The sequence below is a fragment of the Staurois parvus genome, unplaced genomic scaffold, assembly GCF_062004578.1.
Source record: "Staurois parvus isolate SC_StPar_1 unplaced genomic scaffold, SC_StPar_1.0 ptg001328l, whole genome shotgun sequence".
In the NCBI taxonomy this organism is placed as follows: domain Eukaryota; kingdom Metazoa; phylum Chordata; class Amphibia; order Anura; family Ranidae; genus Staurois; species Staurois parvus.
This window is the reverse complement of record NW_028319124.1, coordinates 3,880,001-3,905,995: the sequence shown is the minus strand read 5'-3', so window position 1 is coordinate 3,905,995 and position 25,995 is coordinate 3,880,001. Positions and strand designations below refer to the sequence as shown.

Here is a 25,995-nt window from a genome sequence, read left to right as displayed (position 1 = left end):
CCTCTACTGGCTTTGATATGTTCCAATCTTACCAACTATGGTAAATTACATTTCATGTGGCTAGGAAAAGTAAGCATTATATAAATTTGTTTAATTTTAGGATCCCACCTATTTTTTCCTCCAACTTGCACAGGACCATGGCCATGTTCATTTGGAATATCTGCAAACCTAGACTCCCCAGATCTATGTTACAGTGTCCTAAACAACTACTTTGCCGCAGCTTACTGGATCTTACTCTGTATTATAAAACCATGGTGCTGATCAGGATTCTAAACTGGTTTCATAATACAGTACTGTGCAAAAGTCTTAGGCAGGTGTAAAGGGTGAATGATGTAAAAAAAAAAAAAAAAAAAAAAAAAAAAAAAAAAAAAAAGATTGAGTGAATGACTCAAATTTACTAGAGGATCCTTCACATTACTTGCTACAAAATCCCACTCAATCCATTCAATTTTATTATTATTATACAGTATTTATAAAGCGCCAATAGTTCGCTCAGTGCTGTACATTACAAAGGGGGACAGAACATGTGACAGAATAATACCAATACAATGCAAAACATGAGGGGATTGAGGGCCCTGCTCTTTGGAGCTTACAATCTATTTTATAAAATAGTTCCTCCATTTACTTAGTCTGGTACCATGGTATCTGAAAAAACCCCACCCACCCCTCCCCAATTATTCTACTCCTTTTTCTTTTCTTCTTCTGTTATTTTTGATGTGCTGTAATTAACATGCTGAAAAGTGTAGCAAATGTTTTGGCATAATTTAATTCAAACAAGCCAACACTGTAGCTAGTTGTATATTTTATTGCACATGAAAAAAAAAAGAAAAATTATACAAAAAAAAACCCATATTGTGTTAAATTTTTGCTGGAGAGATTTCTCTTCACCTCACCAAGACGCGCAATGAGAAATGAGAGAAACTCTGTCTGAACTATAGAGCATTCCTGTCTTAGACAGTTGTCACCATAACATCTGTCCCTATTGGAAGATTTGCCTTCATTTCTTGTTCTGATGACAACCCTAAAATGTAGCGTTCCCCCACTTTGTCTCTGTGGCAAAAGTCAACATGATGAACATAGCAAATCTCCTAAGTGGAGACCCAGATGACAACAAAAACCTTAAAGAGGGTCTAACCCTTCACTGCCTCATCCAAAACTAAAAAGAAAAAGCTTTGCCTTTACATACACTGTTAGGCTCCATGTACTGTAGCTTTTTTTTAAGCTAAAAAAAAAAAAAAGCTGGATCAAAAATGCTGGCAATAGCGTTTTTAGGGAGCGTTAGCATTTTATTAGCATTTTTACAGTACACATAGGAAAAAAAAAAAAGCTAGAAAAAAAGCTGTTAGGGAGTGTTTAGGAGCGTTCAGCATTTTTGTTTTTTTTTGCTGGCAAAAATACAAAAAAAAAAAAAAAAAACACCCCACTTTTTTTTTCTGCTCAAATAAAATGCTCATAACTAGCTGCTAGGAGCTTAAAAAGAAGCTAGGGTGCATGCTCCATTAGCTGAAATTGTTTGTATTGTGCTAACACTTACAGGAAACCTGCACTGAAAGAAATAGGTAAACTGGCATTGTTGACCTTGCCTGAAAAAAACTAATTTTTTGACTCTCATGTTGATGGCTTTACTATTTTCTGAATGACTGACCTGGAGCAAATATGCAGATCAGCAGCCACATGCTAGCTCTGGATCAGCGACTCAAAACCTCTAGCATGTTGATAGAAAGGTCAGCAAGGGTTTCCTACAAGATAGCTGTCGTTCTGTATACTTTGTGCCAATGCTCCATCCCCTGCCTGCTCTTTGGACTAGCGCTGATCATCACCAGGCTGGTGAGGTCTACTATGAACTCTCCCTTTTCTGGTTTTATCCTTGTTCCTTCCTTTCTATCTCAACTTACCGATCAAGATGAATTCAACTTTGGGTTCTTGTTTGGTTGTGTCTCTGTATGTATCTATTTGCCAAGAGTTTTTTGTTGTTCTCGATGTATGACCAGCTTTCACCCTGCCTCCTGCTGAACCGACAAGATCCCTCATCTTTCAGATGCTGCAGACAGTACATGGCCGGCATCCAAAGACCACATGCAATTGTTCCTCGTCTCAGTGCAGGCACTACACTCAGTATGCGGTGATTCTACTGCAATAACCTTCAAACAAGTACTTCATTCACATTCCACTTACAGGATGGCAGATGCCAGCTCCGCCACAGACAAAGAATGTCCCTGGTGATGTGACCAACAGATGTTCTTTACATGGACTTATCTGTTCAACAACCTGGTTCACTTATAAAAACACAAGCAAAGCAGAAAGAATGGTGCAGATACCAATGAATCACACCTGCTACTATCTACATGGTTGCTGATACTTAAAGTGTCGCTAAACCCAGGACCCTGCATTCACTATATCTGGTGTCCCACAGTACACAGAACGTGGAAATGCTATTATTTTAGTAAATATAAACTGCTAAATACCTTTTCTCATCAGCAGTTAGAGCAATCTTGTGACTTCTATCAGTGCCCGGCCCAGCACTGGTTAAAGCTTGTAGGAGGAGTTTTCATTCTGCTCTGACTGTCCTATAAGGCTGTAAAACCCCTTGCCCCTGTGTCTGGACAGTGCTGATTGGCCATGTGCTGATCACATGCACCTTTCCAAAGAAAAAAACAACTCTCTAGCAATACACACCAAACTGAGCATATGCAGAGTGACTCCTAGAGCTCTGTAGTATCAGCAGATGGATTGGGGACAGTAGAAGAAGGGGAGAATCAGAGATAGGATCAAACAGTCAATTCAGAGGATTAACCCCTTAGGTTCCATGGTGAGTATAACAAGCATGCTTTACTGCATATACAGACTGATTTTTATAGTTGTGGGTTTAGTAACACTTTAATCCTTAGTATTAAAGCTAGACTGTGTGTGTGTGTGTATATGTGTAAGTGTGTGCGTGTGTCGTATGTACTCTCCAGCGCCTCAGGATATGCACAGCCAAAAGGGAAGCCAAGGGTACCAGGACAGCGACAACCAAAGGAAATGCTTCAGGGGTGCAGCCCTCCTCAGACGGGGAAATCAGCCACTGGATAGAGAGAAAACAGGTGGCGCACACACCTAGTGCATTATCCAAGGTTTATTGTAGGAGTGAAATAATAAAAACATACTCACAGACGAAGCATGTATCTAAAAAGCATAGAAAAATGACAATGGCCACAACGGCAGGCAAGTTGTTCTCACTGTCAGTGTGGTCAAATTGCTGACGCGTTTCGGGGACAAATCCCTTTCCTCAGAGCTGATGTCCAGCCTCTGATGCAGATGTATGATGAATGGAAAGTAGAAGCCTTGCTGTTGATGCCGTGTGTGTGTGTGAGTTATTTATCCTGTGAATATATTTTTAATTCTGTTCAGTCACTTTTATAATCTACACATGCTGCCACACTGCACAGTCTCTGTTCTGTGCCTCTGTCCTTCTTTAGGCTGCCTACATACACCCCCTACAACTCCCAATGTCTAAAAACATAGGATTTGGAGCACTGTGCAATGCAAACGAGTTGGATTTGCTTATACTGCAAGACCCTTATGCTAGCCATACACTTGCAGATTTCTCTTGTTCAGCCCTATAGGCTGAATAAGAGAAATCACCTGATTCCCCTATCCATTCTAAACAGGGGAAACCTGCACTAATGGCTTTGTATTGTATTCAAACAGCCACAGCATCTGCCTGAATACCCAAACAGTGACTGCATCTGGCTGGATGCAGTCATAGTTTGGCTGACAATGTTCCACCTGGCTCCTTCAATTTTTAAACTAATGTTTGTCAAGCCAGGTCTTGCCGACAAGGCCACTTACAGCCAATTTAGCAGAAAAGATCCAAAATTAGAGCATTGTATGGCTAGCCTTAGTCTGATTTGTGCTATGCAAGATATTAAAGCTAAACTCCAGTCCTAATGAAAGCCAAGTTATGCATTTCACAGGAAGCAAAAAAAAGAATATCCGTACCTTAAGGCCCACTGCAACTCTCCAGTTATAGAATTGCTAGAAAGGGCAAAAGAACTAAATCACCTGTTTCTACTGCATCACTGCCTTCTTGGCTCTCTCTAGATGAAACATTGCAAAATCTCTATTGCCAGTGAGGAAGTGATGTATTGTTGGTCTGGCTTCAGAGAGAGCAATGCCTTGTTGGTCTAGCCTCTGAAGGACCAATGCCTTGTTTGTCCAGCATCTAAAGGGCCAATGCCTTGTTTGTCCAGCCTCTAAAGGACCAATGCCTTGTTGATCCAGCCTCTAAAAGGACCAATGCCTTGTTGGTCCAGCCTCTGAGGAAACAATGCCTTGTTCTTCTGGTCTCAGAGGAAACAAGATCTTGTTGGTCCAGCATTGGAGGGAGCAACACCTGGTTGGTCCAGCCTTGGAGGAAACCACACTTTTTGGTCTGACCTCAGGGCAAGCAACGCCTTGTTGTTCTGGCCTTGGAGAGAGCAACACCTTGTTGGTTTGCCATTGGAGAGAGCAACACTTTGTGGGTCTGTCCAGCAAGAGTGGTTTCTTTACACTCCTCAGCGATCCTGTTGCTGGCAAGTTTCTATCTGCAAGAGGATCACTAGTGTGTTGAAGGCCTAAAGGATATGTGTGCATATATAGCAAATGTACCCCATCTGCTTTTTTCCACTGATCACAATTATTTCAGGAGGGTGGAATACTTTGGATCAGGGAGACAGGTCAAATGTGTTTCATGACTGTATGATCAAATATTGCCAAAATTATAAAAGCTTGTTAATGTACAAGTTCCAAAACTTATCTTTAGCACCTGGTAAGCAACTAAGTCTTTCTAACAGACAAATGTTATCCAACAGGGGACTATGACTGGTGCAGGATTTGCGGGATACCATTAGCAGATCTCCGATTGGTTTCACGGGTTCCCAGTAATCATTTGCAAATTTGTTTAGAATAAGATCTTTCTCCATTGTCTCACACCTACAAAACATTTCTTCTAACAGCTAAATAAAATAAAGAATGTAAGGTTGCTGAACACAGCATTACGAGAAGGGCCCCCATTTTTCGATCTAAAAAAACTCAACTCAGCATCATGATAAATCCAGATAGATTCTCTACATTTCAATACCCTGTAATATGAACAAGACTAAAATGGACTAAAGCTTTCACGGTGTAATTTTCAGATATGGTCACCTAAAACTGGTCCAGCATTGTTTCATGAAATGACTGGGTTTCCTTGCAGAGTTGAACAGCATTGGTGGGGATGTTTGGAATACCTTCCTAAGCTTTGTGGACACATAATCCTTTCATCATCCCCCTGCCTCCAACCCAGTGTCCTTATCCTCTTACCATACGAATGGGCTTCTCTCTCAGGTCACTAGTCTTCACAGGCTCCCCTTGGTGCACCGGAGCAGACCCCTTCCGCGCCAAGAGTAGCAGGAGGGCAGCATTGTCTCTAGGAGGGGAGTGGTCATGGGGTAATGCTCTGCGGTATACTCTGCAGTACACATCTGCTGACAGTAAGAGGCTGATCACAGCTGGCTTCACGTGTTCCTGTTCATACTGGTCTGTGTAGCAGGGGGAGACCAGCTCCTCAGGGATATCTGCAACAAAAACGCAAAATATGGGTTAGTGGATTAAATGGAAAAATGAGATAATGATGAGTAACTGCTGCACACTTGTATACACCATGAGCCCAAAAAATGTACATTTGTTTACAATATATTACAATGAATGAAATATAATCTATTATATTTTGGCCGTGTCTACCAGTTATCCTTCTAGCCCAGTCTTCTGTAAGTTAAAGAGGACCTCATTTCTGCTTTTAAGGCAAGAATTCTCTTAAGCTGGCCATACATGGATCAAAATTTGTCTGGTACAATAGGGCCCGGCTGAATTTCCATCTACATATGGTCACGGTCTATCTACTGATTGACTTCTGTTCAGCCACCCTGTTGGTAAAAAAAAAACAAAAAAACCCTTGATCAGCGCTGTAGGCTATAGACTGCAGTGCTGATCTGTGTATTCAGATGGCGGGGAAGTCTCACTTCTGTTAGAATACAATTAAACCGTGGGAAGGATTCCCCCCATCCACCTCAAATCTAGCCAGTTATTTTTTTTGTTCAACCAACTACTCTATGGCCAGCCTTAGGTAGCCCATACATTAGTGAGTTTTTTTTTTTTTCGATCAACCAGCAGGTGGAAAGAAAAAAAGTGACCTGAATCACCCATCCACCATTTGGGGAGACTTCCCTGTCATCAGAATACACTGATCCTGCAGCACTGATCGAGTGGGGAAAATCCAACAGGGCGGTTGTACAGAAGTTAATTGGTGGATGATAGATGTGAGATGCAAGAAGGCCCAACCTCCAAAAAGGTCTTTCCATGAGAAGTTTAATCCTTTCAGATAGGTCTGCCTGTTTACACATGATACCACAGAAGTCAGGCTTAATATTCAAGGAAACAGTGAATCACTCTAGAAACACCTTCCTAAACTACTGATTTTTGTTTTCCAAGATTGGTCATCCTGGGAGCAGATTACAGTGTGTCCACAAGCATGCAGTCATTCCTTGATCCAGTTATCAAACTGCAATAATCTCCAATTTGTGGGTAGACAAAAGGTTGCCACACACAGCTGAAATGCAACCTTGCATACAATGATTGGCTTAGAACTAGGGTATACTAATCTTCCCCTTTTATTCATTGGTGTACAAGATCCTGGTGCAGAGTGGTCAGTGTTGGGGTAGACAGAAAGCTATTGGGAAGATTAGTACAAGGTTCAGCATTCTTGATACAGGGAGAGTTAAGGATGACTAGTGAGCTACAGTATCTCACAGAAGTGAGTACACCCCTCACATTTTTGTAAATATTTTATTCTATCTTTTCATGTGACAACACTGAAGAAATGACACTTTGCTACAATGTAAAGTAGTGCGTGTACAGCTTGTATAACATGTAAATTTGCTGTCCCCTCAAAGTAACTCAACACACCGCCATTAATGTCTAAACCGCTGGCAACAAAAGTGAGTACACCCCTAAGTGACAATGTCCAAATTTGGCCCAAAGTGTCAATATTTTGTGTGGCCACCATTATTTTCCAGCACTGCCTTAACCCTCTTGGGCATGGAGTTCACCAGAGCTTCACAGGTTGCCACTGGAGTCTTCTTCCACTCTTCCATGATGACATCCCGGAGCTGGTGGATGTTAGAGACCTTGCGCTCCTCCACCTTCCATTTGAGGATGCCCCACAGATGCTCAGTAGGGTTTAGGACAGCCTAGGCCATCTTTATGTAGAGCAACAATTCTTTTTTTCAGGTCCTCAGAGTTCTTTGCCATGAGGTGCCATGTTGAACTTCCAGTGACCAGTATGAAAGAGTGAGAGCCATAACACCAAATTTAACACACCTGCACCTCATTCACACCTGAGACCTTGTAACACTAACGAGTCACATGACACTGGGAAGGGAAAATGGCTAATTGGGCCCAATTTGGACATTGTGGCTGCGTGGCGAGTTATTTTGAGAGGACAGCAAATTTACATGTTATACAAGCTGTTCACACACTACATCACATTGTAGCAAAGTGTCATTTCCTCAGTGTTGTCACATGAAAAGATAGAATCAAATATTTACAAAAATGTGAGGGGTGTATTCACCTCTGTGAGATACTGTAGGTCAAACTATTTACATTGTAATTGCTCGTTCACACAGCAGATTTGGGTCGTGCACTGACCAGAAACAGCATTTTTCTGAACTGGGTATGCACCGGTGTAAGGAGTCCTGGAAGCAAACAATCCGGGTCCAGGGTTCTTCATCTGTTGCAATCACATGGAACCGCTCGGAAGTGTGAACAGCCATGGCGCCTATCCACCTGTCATTGATTTGTACAGAATCCTGGCCATAGCGGATCGCACACACCTGTGCATACCCTCTGCAGGGAAACGCTGACTCTTGAGTGGCCTACGAGCCAAGCTGGCCCTGTGAATCCAAACACTGCAATGCAGCGACACCGACTAAGCTTCAGATTGGTTGGGATTTCTGTAATACAGACTTTTCAATGCAATTGAAGCAAATAATTCTGAGGATGCTATGAATATTCTCATGTGAAATGGACCCTCGGGGTATTTCCCTCTGCACTGGGAATTCTATGCCAGAAGCTATTGTTGATGATCTTCTTATACTAAAAGCTAATTTATCAGCCCCAGCCATAAGTATGAGACAAGGAAGGACCTCTAAAAAAAAAAAAAAAATCATCAAAGTCTGAAAACCGTGAGTATTCCATGATTTGCATTTCTATTTCTGTATAGATCAGTGATGGCGAACCTTTTTGAGCCCGAGTGCCCAAACTGCAACCCAAAACCAACTTATTTCTTTCAAAGTGCCAACACTGCAATGAAACCTGAATATCGAGCTTTTGGTTTAGAAAAAACAACTCGTACAGTAGTGCAAACTAATTAACAGTACAGGGATGACCAGAGACTGTGGACACAGTACAGGGATGACCAGAGACTGCGGACAGTACAGGGATGACCAGAGACTGCGGACACAGTACAGGGATGCCCAGAGACTGCGGACAGTACAGGGATGACCAGAGACTGCGGACACAGTACAGGGATGACCAGAGACTGTGGACACAGTACAGGGATGACCAGAGACTGCGGACAGTACAGGGATGACCAGAGACTGCGGACACAGTACAGGGATGCCCAGAGACTGCGGACACAGTACAGGGATGCCCAGAGACTGCGGACACAGTACAGGGATGCCCAGAGACTGCGGACACAGTACAGGGATGCCCAGAGACTGCGGACACAGTACAGGGATGCCCAGAGACTGCGGACACAGTACAGGGATGCCCAGAGACTGCGGACACAGTACAGGGATGACCAGAGACTGCGGACACAGTACAGGGATGACCAGAGACTGCGGACACAGTACAGGGATGACCAGAGACTGCGGACAGTACAGGGATGACCAGAGACTGCGGACACAGTACAGGGATGACCAGAGACTGCGGACACAGTACAGGAGATGACCAGAGACTGCGGACACAGTACAGGAGATGACCAGAGACTGCGGACACAGTACAGGGATGACCAGAGACTGCGGACACAGTACAGGAGATGACCAGAGACTACGGACACAGTACAGGGATGACCAGAGACTGCGGACACAGTACAGGGATGACCAGAGACTGCGGACAGCACAGGGATGACCAGAGACTGCGGACAGTACAGGAGATGACCAGAGACTGCGGACAGCACAGGGATGACCAGAGACTGCGGACAGTACAGGAGATGACCAGAGACTGCGGACAGTACAGGGGATGACCAGAGACTGCGGACAGCACAGGGATGACCAGAGACTGCGGACAGCACAGGGATGACCAGAGACTGCGGACAGCACAGGGATGACCAGAGACTGCGGACAGTACAGAGATGACTGCTGACCTTTGGGGAGGGAGGGGGAGCGGGTACCTGAATTTGACAGGTACCCGCTCTTACTTCCGCAGAGTTTTTTTTTTTATCTTACCTGTTCCTTTATCCAGCCGCGCGCTGTCTTCCCGTCTTCTGTAGTGTGGGCGCTCGTCGGACAGCCGGATGCCCAGTGCGCATGCGCGAGAAGCGCTGCGCTTTGTGATTGGTCCGGCGGCTTCTGGGATCTGTCATGTGTCCCAGGTACCGCCTTACCATTCACAAAGTGCACTGCTTCTTGTGCATGCGCACTTGGGACCCGGCTGTCACGCACACTACAGCCGGGAAGACAGCGCGCCGCTGGATTCTCCTGGCGTGCCCACAGATAAGGCTCGGCGTGCCGGCTGTGGCACGCGTGCCACGGGTTCGCCATCACTGGTATAGACTGTCCTTTTTTTAAGGTTTAATATTTTATAAAGCACACAAGTTCTTTTTTTATTTTAGCTACTGTGCTATTTAAACAATTAGCACATCCATGTATTTTAGTCAAGTGCTGAAAATTAAAAGTTAATAAAGTTTATGTATGGCCAAAACTTTTTTTTTTTGTTGTTTTTTTAGGGGTGGCTTAGAACCCCCATCCATCAGGTTATGGTTTTTGCAGTCTGTGTCCAGCTGGGGAAATTTCTCTTCACTTCCTGTCCAGGAGGTGCAACAAAAAAGTAGTAGAGGAAATGTCCTCAAAGTAAGGGGAGTTGCCATTTAGACAGCCAGAGCCGCTGATAAAACAGTGCAGTCATCCCTCCTGCACCACAACCAGGCCCCATCAGTTCAAAAGGGGGCCCAGGCACCTGAGGGTTGGCTGTACTGCCTCATTGCTGACACTTATGACTTATGTTGAACCCCCTGCAGCACTGGCAGCTACTACACCCTCTGGTTGCACTGAGGGGGGGGGGGCGGTTCTATTGTCTGCACCCCCTTCCACCTGTTCTCTGGTTCCCCAGTGTGCCCTCCCTCCTTTACAGCGCTGCCCGCTTCTCTCCTCTTCTCTCCTCCCAGCACCTGCTGAGGGCAAAATTTTTTTTATTTTTCCAGGATGGAGAGTAGGGGGCCAGTAAATATGTCATATTTACCGGCCATTCCATTCCTGAAAGAACACAGTGAGTGATCGGTATCGATCGTTCCTGTGTCTATTCAACACTAAAGCATAGTAATAAATACAATTCTAAAAAATTATTTTAAAAAAATGTGCCTCTGAAGAGCATTCAGCATTTGGATTGCTGTTCAGAGAGCATTTGATTGGTGGTGAGGAGGCATATTTTGCACCGAAACTAAGTTCTTTGCACACAGTTGCATAGCAGAGCTATTCACTTGAATGGATCTTCAAGAGGGGTAGAAGTTCTGCCATGGCTGAGAAGCATAGCATCACACCTGTGGCATTTTAGCAAAAATATAATTTGATGTTTTTGGAGGGGGGTCCTGTCAGGTAGGCTATACGGGGCCCCATGATTTGTAAAAGCAGCCCTGTAGAAGGCTGTCACCAGAACAGGTGTCCTCATTGGATGATTAACCTTCAGCTCTTTTTCTGATGACAGCTCAAAAAGTTTGCATTTCTGCTCACTTTTTCCCCCCAACATTGCAGTCGCTGTTCAGGTATTTAGGCAACCAAGGGTGCTACAGCTTCCTGAATACAATAGCCAGCAGCAGAGTGGCATGCTCTTTAGGGTCCATTCACATGGATGATTAGCACACCCTGAAAATTCCAGTGGCAGCAATTTACACTCACCGGCCACTTTATTAGGTACACCTTCTGGTGCCAAGAAAATCTCCCACACACCATTACACCACCAGCCTGATTTGCTGATACAAGGCAGGATGGATCCATGCTTTCATGTTGTTTACATAAAATTCTGACCCTACCATCTGAATGTCACAGCAACCAGTCTGCCCATTCTCCTCTGACCTCTGACATCAACAAGGAATTTTCATCCACACAACGTCTGCTCACTGGATATTCTCTTTTTCGGACCATTCTCTGTAAACCCTAGAGATGGTTGTGTGTGAAAACCCCAGTAGATCAGCAGTTTATGAAATACTCAGACCAGCCTGTCTGGAACCAACAACCATGCCACATTCAAAGTCACTTATATCCCCTTTGTTCCCCATTCTGATGCTCAGTTTGAACGTCAGCAGGTCGTCTTCACCATGTCTAAATGCCTAATTGCATGGAGTTGCTGCCATGTGACTGGCTGATTAGCAATTTGTGTTACTAAGCAATTCAAAAGGTGTTCCTGATAAAGTAGCCAGTGAGTGTATGTCTGGAGGGACAGGCGTGCGCAAAGAACTGCGACCACTCAGACCATACAGTGCAATGATGGCAGTCATAGCTATCCATGACTTTTCGCACAGCCAGCAATTACCTTCTGGTTAGGGAGAGATGACCATGGCTGGGTGCTGTTTGTCTACGTCCAGCCATGATCATGCAGGTCAACACTGGGTGTGCGAACAGTTGCGGATAGCTGCGAACATCCTCTGCCTGTCATTGCTTTGTAGGCAGATTCTTGCTGCTGGAATTTGCAGGGTGTACTAATCGTCCAAGTGAATGGACGTTTTGCGTTGATTGAGGATTCAGAGAAATCTAAAAGTGTAAGCTAGCGCAAGATAAAAAAAAAAAATGTACCTCTTAATATAACTCCACTGCAGTTACTAAAAATGTATATAGTGATTAGCTACAGTATGGGCGCTTATTACAATAGTGAAAGGCTGATCATTTTTTCCAGCAATCTAGAATTTCCACCATTCTACTTGTCATTAATGAATACACAACTCCTAGCAATACGCCCCAGTAAAGCCGTCATGCCAGCAGGGTGTTTGTCAAGAATTAGGAATTTATAATCCCATCAGGTTTTATACAGTACGGAGCAGAAAACCGCAGAAAGCGGATAATCTCAGTAACCAGTTTATAAACCTCCTTAAAGACCACACCAATGACATAGGGACAAAAGGATTCTAAAGCAGAAAATTAAAAAAAGAAAAACAAAAAAACTCCCCAGGAAAAGTCTTCAAATAAGGCACCCTGCCTGTGGAGCACCTTGACTGTTTTCACTTATGAGTAATGCAGGGAAGGGTGATCAGACAGCAGGGATCTATTCAGTCTGTGTAAAAAGAAAACTCCCCGGAGTGCAGGAACTTTGAGCTCCAAACTTGAATGGAAATAAGACATAGGCTGAGGCCTAGCCTAATCACACCAACTAGAAAAACTCGTTAGGCAACTTTTTTTTTTTTTGCCATAGACGCCTCTTTAGAAAACATGGTATTACAGACAGATCTCCTGTCAGTTCTCAAAAGAACAATTACTGCATAGAAAAAACAAACATTTTATTCATTATCCTGATTCACAGTTCCACAGACCACAGTTTACATTAAAAGCTGAGCTCTAGAATATATAGAAAAAAAGAAACCCCTGGGTAATAGAGATGTGCATGATGAAAAAAATCAGTTCTGTTTAGTTTCAGGTTTATTAAAGTGGAGTTCCACTCACGCGGTCAAAAAATAAAAGTCAGCTATAAAAACTGTAGCTGCTAACTTTTAAAAAACAGCCACTTACCTGTCCCTCGGTCCCGTGGTGTGTCCCCTGCAGCCTGTTTCACCAGCCGTCCTGTATTCCAGGAGACCAGCATATTCGGTGTGGGCACCCGGCTGTGACTGCTTGCGGCTTCACAGCCGGGTTACCCACTGTGCATGTGCGAGTAGCGCTGCGCTTCATGAATGGTCCTGTAGTCTTCGGGGACCTGTAACATGTCCCAAAAGACTACAGGGAGGGAGGACACCTTCCATTTCCAATCGGCCTAGCTGATCGGACCGGAAGTGGGAGCGGGTACCTGTCAAATTAAGGTACCTGCTCCCCCCCTGCCCTCCAAAGGTGCCAATCCTTATTGGGGAGCGGGGGAGCAGTCCATAAAGCAGAACTTCCCCTTTTGGGTGGAGCTCCGCTTTAAGTCAATTATTTTGTTTCATCATATTCGGTATATTAGAATGATTCATTTTCAGAATTAATGTCTATTCGGATTTGTTTTCTTATTTATTGTTCCGAATTGATTCATATTTTTGGGAGTTATTTCAGAAGATTCGAATTCACTCATTATGTTTCCAGTGCGACTTTTGAAACTTGTGACTTTGATGCGACTTGGATGCTGTGCAACTTGCTTGTGATTTCAATGCGACCTGCTTGTGACTTTGATGTTTTGCGCCTTTGGCCAATCATAACAATACAGAGTGTGACCCATATTACTAAATTTACAAAACCCTCTGAGACGCAAATGAATGAATCCAATGAATTTGTTGTTTTTGTTGTAATTTATTTCAGATTGATTGAATTTAAGTTACTATTGTGATTCGGATACATTTACAGGAGGAACCACAGAGTGCAGCAGGAGACCAGGAGATCGACACTCCCAAAGGGCACTTTGCCTTGATAAAGGGGGCCACTCAAGGTCTTCAAACATTGGTTAGTGATGCCGTTTCTTGGATGGCTGACTCAAAGACACATCACTTTTGTATGAAGAAGGTATGCTGATGAAAATTCCTTATTCTGAATAAATGTAGTTTTGTTTGCTTGTTTGAACTATGAGACAATACATGGCAGAACAATGCTACAAGTTCCCAAATGATTTTGTAATAAAAGTTACAGTCAATATCATAGTGAGAAGGTACACCATAAATAATATTTAAAGCTGGGGAAAATAGACTGGCAATACACTGTAAATGAGGTAAAAGTCTAGAACGGGGTTACACCAATTAGAGAATCATTCAGTCAGTATACAGTCAAACATCAAAAGGTTGTACATCCAACCTCCCCACATAGACATTATTGAAGAAGATACACAATGGGAATTTCCCGCAACCTTTTCTTTCTCTCCCTAGGTCTTTACCTTTCTTCCCCTGCCCCTTCTGAGATCTCCTTTGGCTCATGCTTTATTGTCTTTCGCTACCTTTGCCCCCTTTTTATTTTCTATTCTCCCCTTTTTATTTTCCATTCTTCCTTTCCTCTTTAGTGGTTCTCACCGTGGATCATGGATTCTCTCTAGATCCAGCTTATGAGTAGAGTATGCGATACTTAACAAAAATTGTCATTTTAAGTAAATTCATTCATGGTAAACGTGACCAATATAGGACTCTGCAACTATGCAAAAATCTTTCTTATAACAAAATATTGAATGTGGAAAGGAAATCTAGAAAGATCCTTAAGATAAGCATCTAGTATGTTAACCCACCATCTCAACATCTAGAATACACAATATGTAGTCCAGTAACGAGTACCAATTATTTAAAGTCTGGGTAGTGATCTACAAGGGAATAGTAACCAATAATCAAGAGGGATTATGGTAAAACCACAGTATCTTGAGTTTTCAGCCATCTTGAATCTACAATATACACTCACGGGCCACTTTATTAGGTACACCTTGCTAGTGCCAAATATCCCCCACACCATTACACCACCAGCCTGAACTGTTGATACAAGGCAGAATGGATCCATGCTTTTATGTTGTTTACGCCAAATTCTGACCCTACCATCTGAATGTCACAGCAACCAGTCTCCCCATTCTCCTCTGACCTCTGACACCAACAAGGCATTTTCATCTACACAACTGCAGCTCGCTGGATATTTTCTCTTTTTCAGACCATTCTCTGTAAACCCTAGAGATGGTTGTGTGTGAAAATCCCAGCAGATCAGCAGTTTGTGAAATACTCAGACCAGCCTGTCTGGCACCAACAACCATGCCACATTCAAAGTCACTTAAATCAAATTTCTTCCCAATACTGATGTTCGGTTTGAACTTCAACAAGCCGTGTTCACCACATCTAGATGCCTAACTTCATTGAGTTGCTGCCACGTGATTGGCTGATTAGCAATTTGTGCTACCAAGAAGTTGAACAGGTGTACCTAATAAAGTGACCGCTGAATATATATGTAAAGCTCTGTGTACATTGAAGGTACTATATTACAGGTACCTGTAATAAATAAATTAATTAATGGATGTTTCTAAAGCCTTGTGGAACTTTTTTCAGGCACTCCCTAGCTTTGTAAGTAAACTTGTATGGCTCGATTTACAAAGGAGCACCATTTGAAAAGAGTGGAAGTATGTGGGAGCTTCCATTTGATTACTGTCAATTTTGTAGACTAAAATAGCACAGGTTTATTAAGAGTGTTGAGTGCAGGATTTACCTAGTGATCCCAGAACGAACCCTTTTTTAACTAGATATGAACACATGTATGCTAGCCACAGAAAAAAAAAGGGTCATGATGCAGTGGCTCAAACTGTTCTTGCCAAATATCAAAGACCTAAACACCTCCTGCTGTCAGGCTGATACTCATGGTCCTAGATAAAATTGAAACACCCAAACACCAAAAACCTTTTTACGCTTTGGACTCCCTCCAGTATCTCCTTCCAATACTTTAATCCTATAAAAACAACGGGCATTGTAGACACCAAAAAAAGCAAAACAAAAACAAAAAAAAAACTACTATATGGTACCATTGGGAACAACAAAAAAATCACCCTAGAAATATGGGCAGAAGTCTTATCCTAAAGACTTGGGCATCTACAGGAGATCACCAGAAACATCTTTTCAGTCACACGCCACTTTAACCAAAGTCCCAATTTAAGAGTACGAAAGTCAATGAGGGGAAATGAGTGGCTGTGCCCCCATGGAGATGGGAGGTCCACATCATACCTGTATCTACCATGGTTTTAACAAAGAGCACCACGTTATGCTTGTAGATGAACCACTTAAGTTACACGTTTACGTTCAAGACTATTCAATGGAATTTAATTAGGATAGAAGGTTGAGCAATCTATTCATTGTTATTCATAAGGTTTCATTCAAGTACGGAGGATTAATAGAGAAAGTATGTGTATCACTGTATGTACTACAAATGTATATTATGTATTTTTACCTGACTGAACCCAATTTACAATGTAACATTATTTTACCAATAAAAATTCACACAAATAACAAAATTAAAAATGTAATTAAAATTTGGATAGCGTGATGAGGGGTTAGGTTTAATTTACTGTCTTTGTCCTCATTAGCGAGATTCACTTTCTAATTATTCCCATCACCAATGTAACCAAGAATGAAACGGACAGTTGAAATTGAAAATTTTGAGTTGGAGAAGAAATCTTTTAATGGGACATGTATTCCCATGACAATTGCCTAGGAGGGGGATCTCCCTCACGTTGGAAAGATATCCTCTCACTTCTTGTTGGGTATATTGGCCATGAAGTAAAGGGAAATCATCTTAATGAGACGTGGAAAAAAAATTGACAGCAGTTTTAATCTTCTCCGACTATCTTAAGCCAAAATTTGTTTTTTTAATTTCTGGTATACTTGCTTGTCTTGTAGCATAGCACCTGTGTAAGGCAGCTCTAATGAAAGCACCCCCAACTTATTCCACATTTTAGTTCCAGGGTTATGACATTACTTACAGTGCATGTGGGCTTGATGTGAACACCCTGGAATTATTATACAGCTCAGACAGGGTAATTGCTAGTTTCATCAGAACTTTCTCATGCAGGTGTTTCGGATAATGACAGATTCACTTTAAAATGGATCTACTCTCACACATCTACTGAGGCGGTCTCCACAATCCTTCTCCATTAAACTCAAAAATGGCAACAGAGCCTGTGAAAAGCTTACCTGTAGAAAGCTTTGCTCAAATGATTACATTATATTACCATGGATCTTACTAAGAGAAATATCAAATGTGGTACCAGATTATTTAAGGGAACTGTTGGTACTGCAACCTATCCTTCCAGCCCCATGTCCAATCACTAACAAACTCATGCAGACTCCACCTCCGCAACATCGCCAAAATCAGCACGTTCCTAACCCCAGAAACCACCAAACAGCTCATCCACTCCCTCATCATATCACGACTCGACTACTGCAACTCCCTCCTCACTGGCCTGCCTCGCCGCTGGCTATCCCCGCTTCAGTCGATCCTGAATACGGCTGCCAGACTCATTCACCTTTCCAACTGCTCAGTTTCAGCCACCCCCCTCTGCCAATCCCTCCACTGGCTTCCGATTGCGCAACGGATCAAATTCAAAATCCTAACACTGACATACAAAGCTGTCCACCATACTGCCCCGAACTACATCACTGACCTAATATCCAAGTACCGCCCAACACGCACACTCCGCTCCTTACAAGACCTCCTTCTCTCTAGTTCACTGGTCACCTCCTCCCATGCCCGCCTCCAGGACTTCTCCCGGGTGTCACCCATCTCTGGAACTCCCTGCCCCAACCCATCAGATTATCACCTACTCTCCTCTCCTTTAGGCTCACCCTGAAAACCCACCTCTTCAGGGAAGCCTACCCCACCCCCTGCTAACTTACCGACCTCCTCCACTCTTCCTACCACTCCATCCCCCACAGCTATCTCCTCCTGTGCCACCATCCCCTCCCTCCTAGATTGTAAGCTCCAAAGAGCAGGGCCCTCGGTCCCCTCATGTTTTGCATTGTATTGGTATTGTTCTGTCACATGTTCTGTCCCCCTTTGTAATGTACAGCGCTGAGCGAACTATTGGCGCTTTATAAATACTGTATAATAATAATGGCATGGAGTTGCAACATATGTTCCCAAGCCCTGACAGTCTCCTGCAGCTGGTCTGCAGTCTTTGGCCATCTCCTGCACTATGTCCAGTCTCTGACCAGCTTCTGTAGCACTGCACACGCTGTATAATGCGCGGCCCTCTGGTGATGCCACTGGCCACACTTGAAGCCTCCTATACCAAGTAGGTTGGCTACTACTAATTTAGTTGATGGTCACGTGATCAGTGCCACTTTACTGGTCACATCGTTTCTTCATTTGGGATTTGGGGCTTTGCATTCATGCAGAGCCCATAAATCTGCACCACTGCCTGAGCACTGAACCTTCCCTAGGCACACAGCAAGTGATATGACCAATGCCTTGGCCAAGAGGGTAAGGTTGTCTGCAAGAAAGTATTTCACGGATTATTTTAGAACTTATGTTTTTAACATTTGTGCGTTGTTTTGTTTGCGTAGATTTATTTTACATGAGCAATTTTTTTTTTTCTTTTGAGAATGAAGAATCAGGAAATATCCAATGGTTTATCCACTGCACAAGTGTATGCAAAGCCAAAACGTTTGCCTTTTAGCTAGGTTTTGTCTTGGAAATTTGCTTTAACGAATTTCTCCTTACCGTGAGTACTCGCAGTTGGATGCGCAGAAATCCCCCATAAAGCTGTGCGAATCTCTCTTACCACGACTGTAGCTAAACTACATGATTCCTGCCCCTCCAACTGATTTAACTTATGTTGAAATGTGGGGAATGGAGCTCCCTATACCTGGAAATGATCACACGACACTCTCAGGATGCTGTTGGAATTCACATAGAGACTGGCTTCAGACTCAGCCCCCGGATTTATTACAAACACACACACGCCCCCCACATGAATAAGGTCAATCCCCTCCCACAGAACAATGCAATGGGGAGTGCCTATACACAGGATGTACATTCCGATTGGAGCATAGCCTTTCCTATTATCTATCACTGGTCCTCCCCCATGAGCCCTCTGAGGTCAGCAGACTTCCTCCCCTCCCCCCATGAGCCCTCTATGGAGAGCATATTTCTTGTCCCAGCTCCTAGCAGTATGTTCATTCTCTGTACAAGCATCCCCCAGGCTAAACATCAGTCTGTACCTGGATGGGCCCGATACGATCTTTATTAAAACACATCCATCCAGATACAGTTTCAGGTTGGTAATGGGTTGTAAGATATGCATAAGCCTACACGCAGAGTTCACACCGCTTGGCGCCTGGCGTTATGAAGTCCATGTGGTACTATGCTGCTGATATGTGGATACAGGCCCACGGCCTACCGCCGGCGGCATTCGCATCGAATGCCGTGGTGGTATACACGCCGGTCTAGAAGCGCAGATCTGCCATCTCATCCATTACCGAGCTGAGTACTGTAATACATACATTGTACATGCGCATGGCCCAATTGCAGCCTTCAGAGCTTTAATTAAGCCACACGAGAGACATATGAATAACACTCATATATGACACATTTAAAGTTCAACCAACAATACAAAATTTCCATGACAGTTTTTGTTGCGATTTGTCCCCATTGTGGAGATTCATGCTGTCCATTTGTTCAGCTGACCATTATGTCGCATACAGAAAGTGTTGGGAAATCTAAGACCTCATGCACACACAGTGTTTTTACAGCCACTTTTAGGAGCGTCGGGCGTTTTTTTTTTTTACAGCTTCCAAACACCCCTCCATATTATCCACCTAGACTTTTAAAAGCTTTTAGTAGCAGGGGCATTTAGGAGCTGTAAAAAAAAAAAAAACACTGCCAGGGTGTCCAGGAGCAGCAGCAGTTTGGCAGCCAAAATTATTGGAGCTTGTAAACGCATCTAAATGTTTAACGTTTAGCACGTTTTGGCGCTTGAGCATTAATCCATTTCAATGGCCAGAATAAATTACTATTCTGGCCAATGAAATGAACGCCCAAGCAATTATCGCCTTTAAACGCGCCTACGCGCTTGTAAAAATGTTAGACACTTTGACAAGCGTCAGGCGGTTTTTCTGCCAAAAAACTGCTGCTAAGAGGAGGAGCTTTTTTAAAACATGCTGTGTGAATGAGACCTAAAAGTTTGAAACTGTCAGGAGTAAGAGATCATTTTCCAGTGTGGACACTGCTTCAGTGAGAGCCAACTAAGGCCACATTCACACCTACGTGGCGCATTTTTGCACATTTTGTACAGAGTTTTGGAGCTTTGCCATTTTTTTTTTACTAGCCAATAGAGAAAAATATCTGCTTCATCATTTGGTGCTATTTTCAGTTGTTGCTATTTTTTCAGCTTTTCCACCTGTTTCCTTTTCTTTTTCCTGGTGATTACTTATGTATTGATACTATTTATATATTTTTTGTTAGGGTTTGGGGTTAGAGGTTGTGGTTATGGGTTAATTTATTTATTATGAATTTATTTTGCAATTTTGCATTGAAATCTATGGGACACGATTTTGCATTGAAATCTATGGGAAGTAATTTTGCATTGAAATCTATAGGACGCGATTTTGCATTGGTCTATTGGAAGTGATTTTGCCTTGAAGTCACTATGGGGTATTTTTGCATTGAAGTCTATGGGAGTCGATTTTGTTTTGAAGTCTATGGGACGTAATTTTGCATTGAAGTCACTAGGGGGTGTTTTTGCATTGAAGTCAATGGGACGCACTTTTGCACTGTAGTCTATGGGATGCAGACAACCCTAATTTTCAGCCGATATAGTGGTGCATCCCTAGTCCCACCTCCCGTGTTGTTGAAGGGAAGGGAAGGGAAGAGAATGGAAGGGAAGGGAAGAGAAAAAAATCTTACTCTATCAAAAACAAAAAGCTTTGGCTTTAAATGTACTTTAAGCACTTGACTGTCTGCTTTGGCAATTCCTCTGAACACCTAACAGACAGAAGCCATCTTTTCTGTTCCTGAACTTATATTTTCAGATAAAATATAAATGAGAACAGATATAGACTGGCATTTTAACAACAGGAAACCTTGATATTAAACTTGCCCCATATGTCTGCATACCAAACTATATCTTCCAGGGTGTTTCAGGGGAAAAGGGAGTGCTTGGAAAAAAACTGGGCAAAGAATAAAGATAATTAAACCCAGAACAAAAATGTACTACTTTGCAGCTCACAAGTCCTTAAATGTGGTGGCTGCATTAGTTTTCTCTTTTTCAGGCAAAGAACATTTTCAGGACTTAACAGGAACACAGCTATTGAAACACAAATGAATCACTATGCCAGATATAGGAACATGAATGTGGAATCCAGGAAAGTAGTGACAGCTGGGGAAATATATCAAGGGATATGCCTTCTACAGCAGTATAAATATTTCATTTTTCCAGAAAACAAATGACAGCAGGTGTAGTGGAGGAAAAGAAAATGGGAAAAACAAGGACTCGAAAAGCAGGTTTAAAGCTGGCTGCAGTCCCCACATTCTGGAATTCTGGCCAGAGGTAAAATAAAGGAGAAATCTGACCTAGAAACCATTTACAGATTATCCCTTTAATCTTTTTTCCTGCCTCCCATCAGAATGAAAGAAATGCACTGCGATATTTTAGCGTTCAACACAAAGCATACTGCCACCCCATTCTAGGTGGCCAGGACACTCGTAGATTTAACTACAGCGGGTACAAGAGTGAGCTGACTGCAAACTTGCATAGCACAAGGTTATTGATTATTATAAAACTTTTTTTTCTTTTAAGGCTCCATGCAAACAGGGCGTTTTTATAGCTAATGTTACCAGCGATCTTAAAAGTCACATTAAAAGTGTGAGTTTTTGAGCGTTTTTGTATTAGCTTTTAGCTGTGTTTTTTAGTTTTATTTGACCAAAAATAAAAAAAAAAATTTTTGTGTCAAAAAAAGTCCAAAAACGCTGGTTTGCTGCGATTTACCATGTTAGAGCATTTTTACAGCTAAAAAAGTCAGGTGTGCATGAGGACTTATTGGCAGAGCCATTGTAATTTCTCACTAGACAGACCACATACTACCCAATCCAACACAGTGATTGGAACACATCACTCTCTATCCAATCAGTGTGGAAACATTCCTGAGTGACAGTTGTGCATCACCTGTGATCAATCCAGGCTGGCATGCAGTTATAAAAGGCACATCATACATTCCTCCCCCCAGACACCACTAAACAACTCGTGCACTCCCTCATCATCTCACTCCTGGACTATTGCAATTCCCTTCTCACTGGCCTACCCAAACGAACGCTATCCCCACTCCAGTTGATCCTAAACTCAGCGGCTAGACTCATCCACCTCACCAACCGCTCCACATCTGCCTCCCCCCTCTGCCAATCCCTTCACTGGCTCCCAGTTGCCCAACGCATCAAATTCAAACTGCTAACGCTGACCTACAAAGCCATTCACAACGCCGCCCCAAACTACATAACCGACCTGATACCCAAATACTACCCTACCCGTGCCCTCCGCTCCTCACAGGACCTCCTGCTCTCTAGCTCCCTGGTCTCCTCCTCCCATGCCAGATTGCAGGACTTCTCTAGGACTTCCCCCATCCTCTGGAACTCCCTACCCCAATCCATCAGACTGTCACCTACCCTCCTCACCTTCAGGCGCACCCTGAAAACCCTCCTCTTCAGGGAAGCCTACCCCAACCTCACCTAACACCTGACCTCACCTAACAACTAACCTCCTCCACTCCTCCCACCACTCCATCCCCCACAGCCATCTCCTCCTGTACCACCTTCCCCTCCCTCCTAGTTTGTAAGCTCGAAAGAGCAGGGCCCTCGAACCCCTCGTGTATTGTATTGTTACTGTCTTGTCTCATGTTCTGTCCCCCTTGTTACTGTACAGCGCTGAGCATACCCTTTGGCGCTATATAAATACTGTATAATAATAATAATCATACAACACAATTTATACACCAGTTCTCCAAAAAGCAGGTAACAATACCCATAACCGCTAAGGGCCTGTGTCAATGCTGATGAGTGTCACTTCAAGCTGGTATAAAATTGCCATATAAGTCTTTGGGATACAAAACCTGCTTGAAGGCTCATTCACACCAGGTGCGCTGCAGCAATGTGTGCAAAATTGCCTGTTTTCCCTTACTGCACAAAAATGCACGGCCCTTTTGCAGATGCACACGGGTGTCAAAAATGCCTAATGGCACCCCCACGCATCTAGCAAAGGCAAGTGCATTTGCACCCACCAAAACAAATGGTACTACAGTACCATGCGTTATGGTGCGCCACGGTGATGTACCGCCTGGCACCCCGCCTGGATGATTCCGTCAGACAGCTGCTTCTTCACCACTGGGGCACAGGACCAAGGTATTATAGTTGGGCATTGCACCCAAATACTAGACGACACTAGCTTAGGTGCAACCGCAACTACTTTATTGAACAGAAATACAGGTTTGGCGACCCCCCTTTGAGGATGTGTTTGTACACAATACACGTCAGGAGCAGTCACATCACACCGTGATGTCATGCCGCCAGAGCAACGTGGAGCTCCGGCGGCCATCTTTAATACCAGATGGTTAGTCCTGTCTGTTTTTACCTTTTCTGATGCATCACAATAAAGTTGTTTATAACTACTACACTATGGGAGTTTCCTTGTCCCTACCCCCTGGGGGAGGTCTTTAAACCGGCAGACCCGCTACTCTAGGATGGATTGCCATACCCTGAGGGTTGATCTGCATATCCAGAGAGTTACTTCAGGTTGAATGTAAAGGACCATCTTTACCAACCCCATAACATCTAACCTGACGACCCACCATCTCTGAGAGGGAAGTCCATCTACATAATACCTGTCTGATGACATCTGGATTATAACATAAGGCGCATTAATTATGCGCGTCCGGTGAGTGCGCATTACCACTACTGCACTGATACCGGATCCAGAGTCATTAAGCACGAGAGTCACTTTATATATTGTTTACATTGGAACTTTTTGATTTTACCAATTTCTGATTTTAGATTGAATTATTTTATTTGGTGGTTTTAGTGATTGTATTGAACGATTTATTTATTCCAGCGCTGCACTTCCTTGTCTATTATCTTTGTTTTTTTTAATACACTTCAGATATAGGGTCAGTCCCCACATGAACAATAAAAACAAATATTACGCATCAAGCCAGGAACGTGCGAAAAAGCATGTGTGCTTGGGTGCACCTCCTGGTGTGAATGGGGCCTGAAGATGGTCTAATGCAGGTTAGAAGGAGGTCACATGCACCCGTCAATTCATTCTAAATGACCTCAGAAGCATCCCAAAATTGTTTCAAATTGATGCCACCGACACAAGTTCATGGACACCGGCCCTTAAAGAAAAATTCCAGGTATGACTTTTTGTACATAGTTACATTGGTCTAGCTTGGACCAATGCAACTATGCATAAGCCATACCTCTAGATCAGTTTTTCTCAACCTTTTTGCCCTAAGGGAATCCTTGATTTTAAATTTTTATTTTTTAAAGTCGCAGAGAACCTCTGCTAAAATCAATTTATCGGGGGCAGTTGAAAGAATGTCCTTAGGTCAGTAGTTAGTGGGAAGAATGTCCACCTTACAGAGGTGGTCAAAATGCCACCCTTACCAACTCTTACAAAGATCATTGGTGTGAAGCTGCTGACTCTGTCAAGTGGCTTTTGACACGGAACTATCCAGGCACCATTAAGATGGAAGGGCAATAAGCCCCAACTCAAGGAACCCCTAACAACCTACAGAGGAATCTTAGGGGTCCACGGAACCCTGGTTGAAAATAGCTGCTCTAGATGCTGGAAATCACTTAAGTAGCCACCGCTAGCAGAGTGATCTACACTAGCTTCCAGATCCTGTGTCAAGTGGCCACCCTGCTGCATTCTGAACATAGGTAGTTGGCCACTGGGCATGGGCGCTATTAAAAGAATAAAAATATGCTTTCCAATTTCTTAATGAATGCAAAGTATTGTCTGACATCACTGCCCTGCCTCAACACCTCATCCAATCAGAGAATGTAAAGAGTTCTCTGACTGGCACCTGTGCTAAGTGGTCGACCTCCTGTGTTCACAATGCAGCAGGGTAGCCACTTGGAACAGGACCCAGAAGAAAATGGAGCTTATTGGAGTAGTGGTGTCTACTGCAATGATTTCCAGCTTCTAGAGGGATCCTACAGGTATGGTATATGCATGGTTACATTGGTCCAATGTACACTATGCTAAAATAATATACGTGGAATTTATTAAGAAGGTTAGCAAAGGACTTACAAAGTATGGAGTAACCTTGGCTTGGATTGTGAGCTTACTCTGGGCAAAATTCAAAATTGATTCTTCATGATTACATATATTTCCATCTTTAGGTTTTCAGCCAACATGCAAAGTACATCACCTTTTTTCCCATCCCAGAACGGCTATTAATATAGATAAGCGAGTGAATTCGAACCAACACTTATTTTTAATTTTGGACAGAACAGGAAAGGATTAGAATCTCAGCCTTTTTTACTTTTTTTCTTTAGCCAAGTCACTGTTGGAGGATTCACACCATTTCTCCTGCTGATGACCTATCACACGGCAGAAAGTAAGAAATATCTATCCAATTGGGAACAGAAAATAACAACCTTCCTTACCTGTCTGCTAAAAAAGAAAAATAAATATTTTGTTGCATATGTCGTAATTAAGGATCTTTCCCCCTCAATTGAAGTCTTAGTTAATATGATCTTAGGGGTTAGTTTCACAGTATGCCAAGGCCAAAAAACAAACAAACATATGAAGTGCCTCTATTCCATACACGCACATTTCCCGACATTTTATTTCTTGATCTGCCAGAAATTAACTCAACTCCTAAGTCCTGTTGTGGGGCTGACAACACACAACATTTTTGTGGCCTGAATGGTGTCAGCCTTGTTGTTTTGATAAACTACTCAAACCCTCCACTGCAGTACCAAGATAGGATCATTCAGCACCAAGGGCAAGGATGCGGAACTGCACTCCATCCCTTACCCTAATGCATGGGTGTCAAACTAGCGGCCTCCAGCTGTTGCCAAACTACAAGTCCCATGAGGCATTGCAAAA

General features: G+C 43.1%; 1 protein-coding gene across 3 annotated transcripts in view; it reads right to left on the bottom strand.

Annotated features, from left to right (window-relative positions):
- The window catches only part of CAMSAP3 (calmodulin regulated spectrin associated protein family member 3), a 165,823-nt gene that overhangs the window by 64,562 nt on the left and 75,266 nt on the right, over nt 1-25,995 (bottom strand). For all 3 annotated transcript variants that reach the window (XM_089661279.1, XM_089661280.1, XM_089661281.1), the window contains exon 2: nt 5,326-5,579. In XM_089661279.1, coding sequence (XP_089517405.1) covers nt 5,326-5,579 — 254 coding nt within the window. The remainder of the gene's footprint in view (nt 1-5,325; nt 5,580-25,995) is intronic.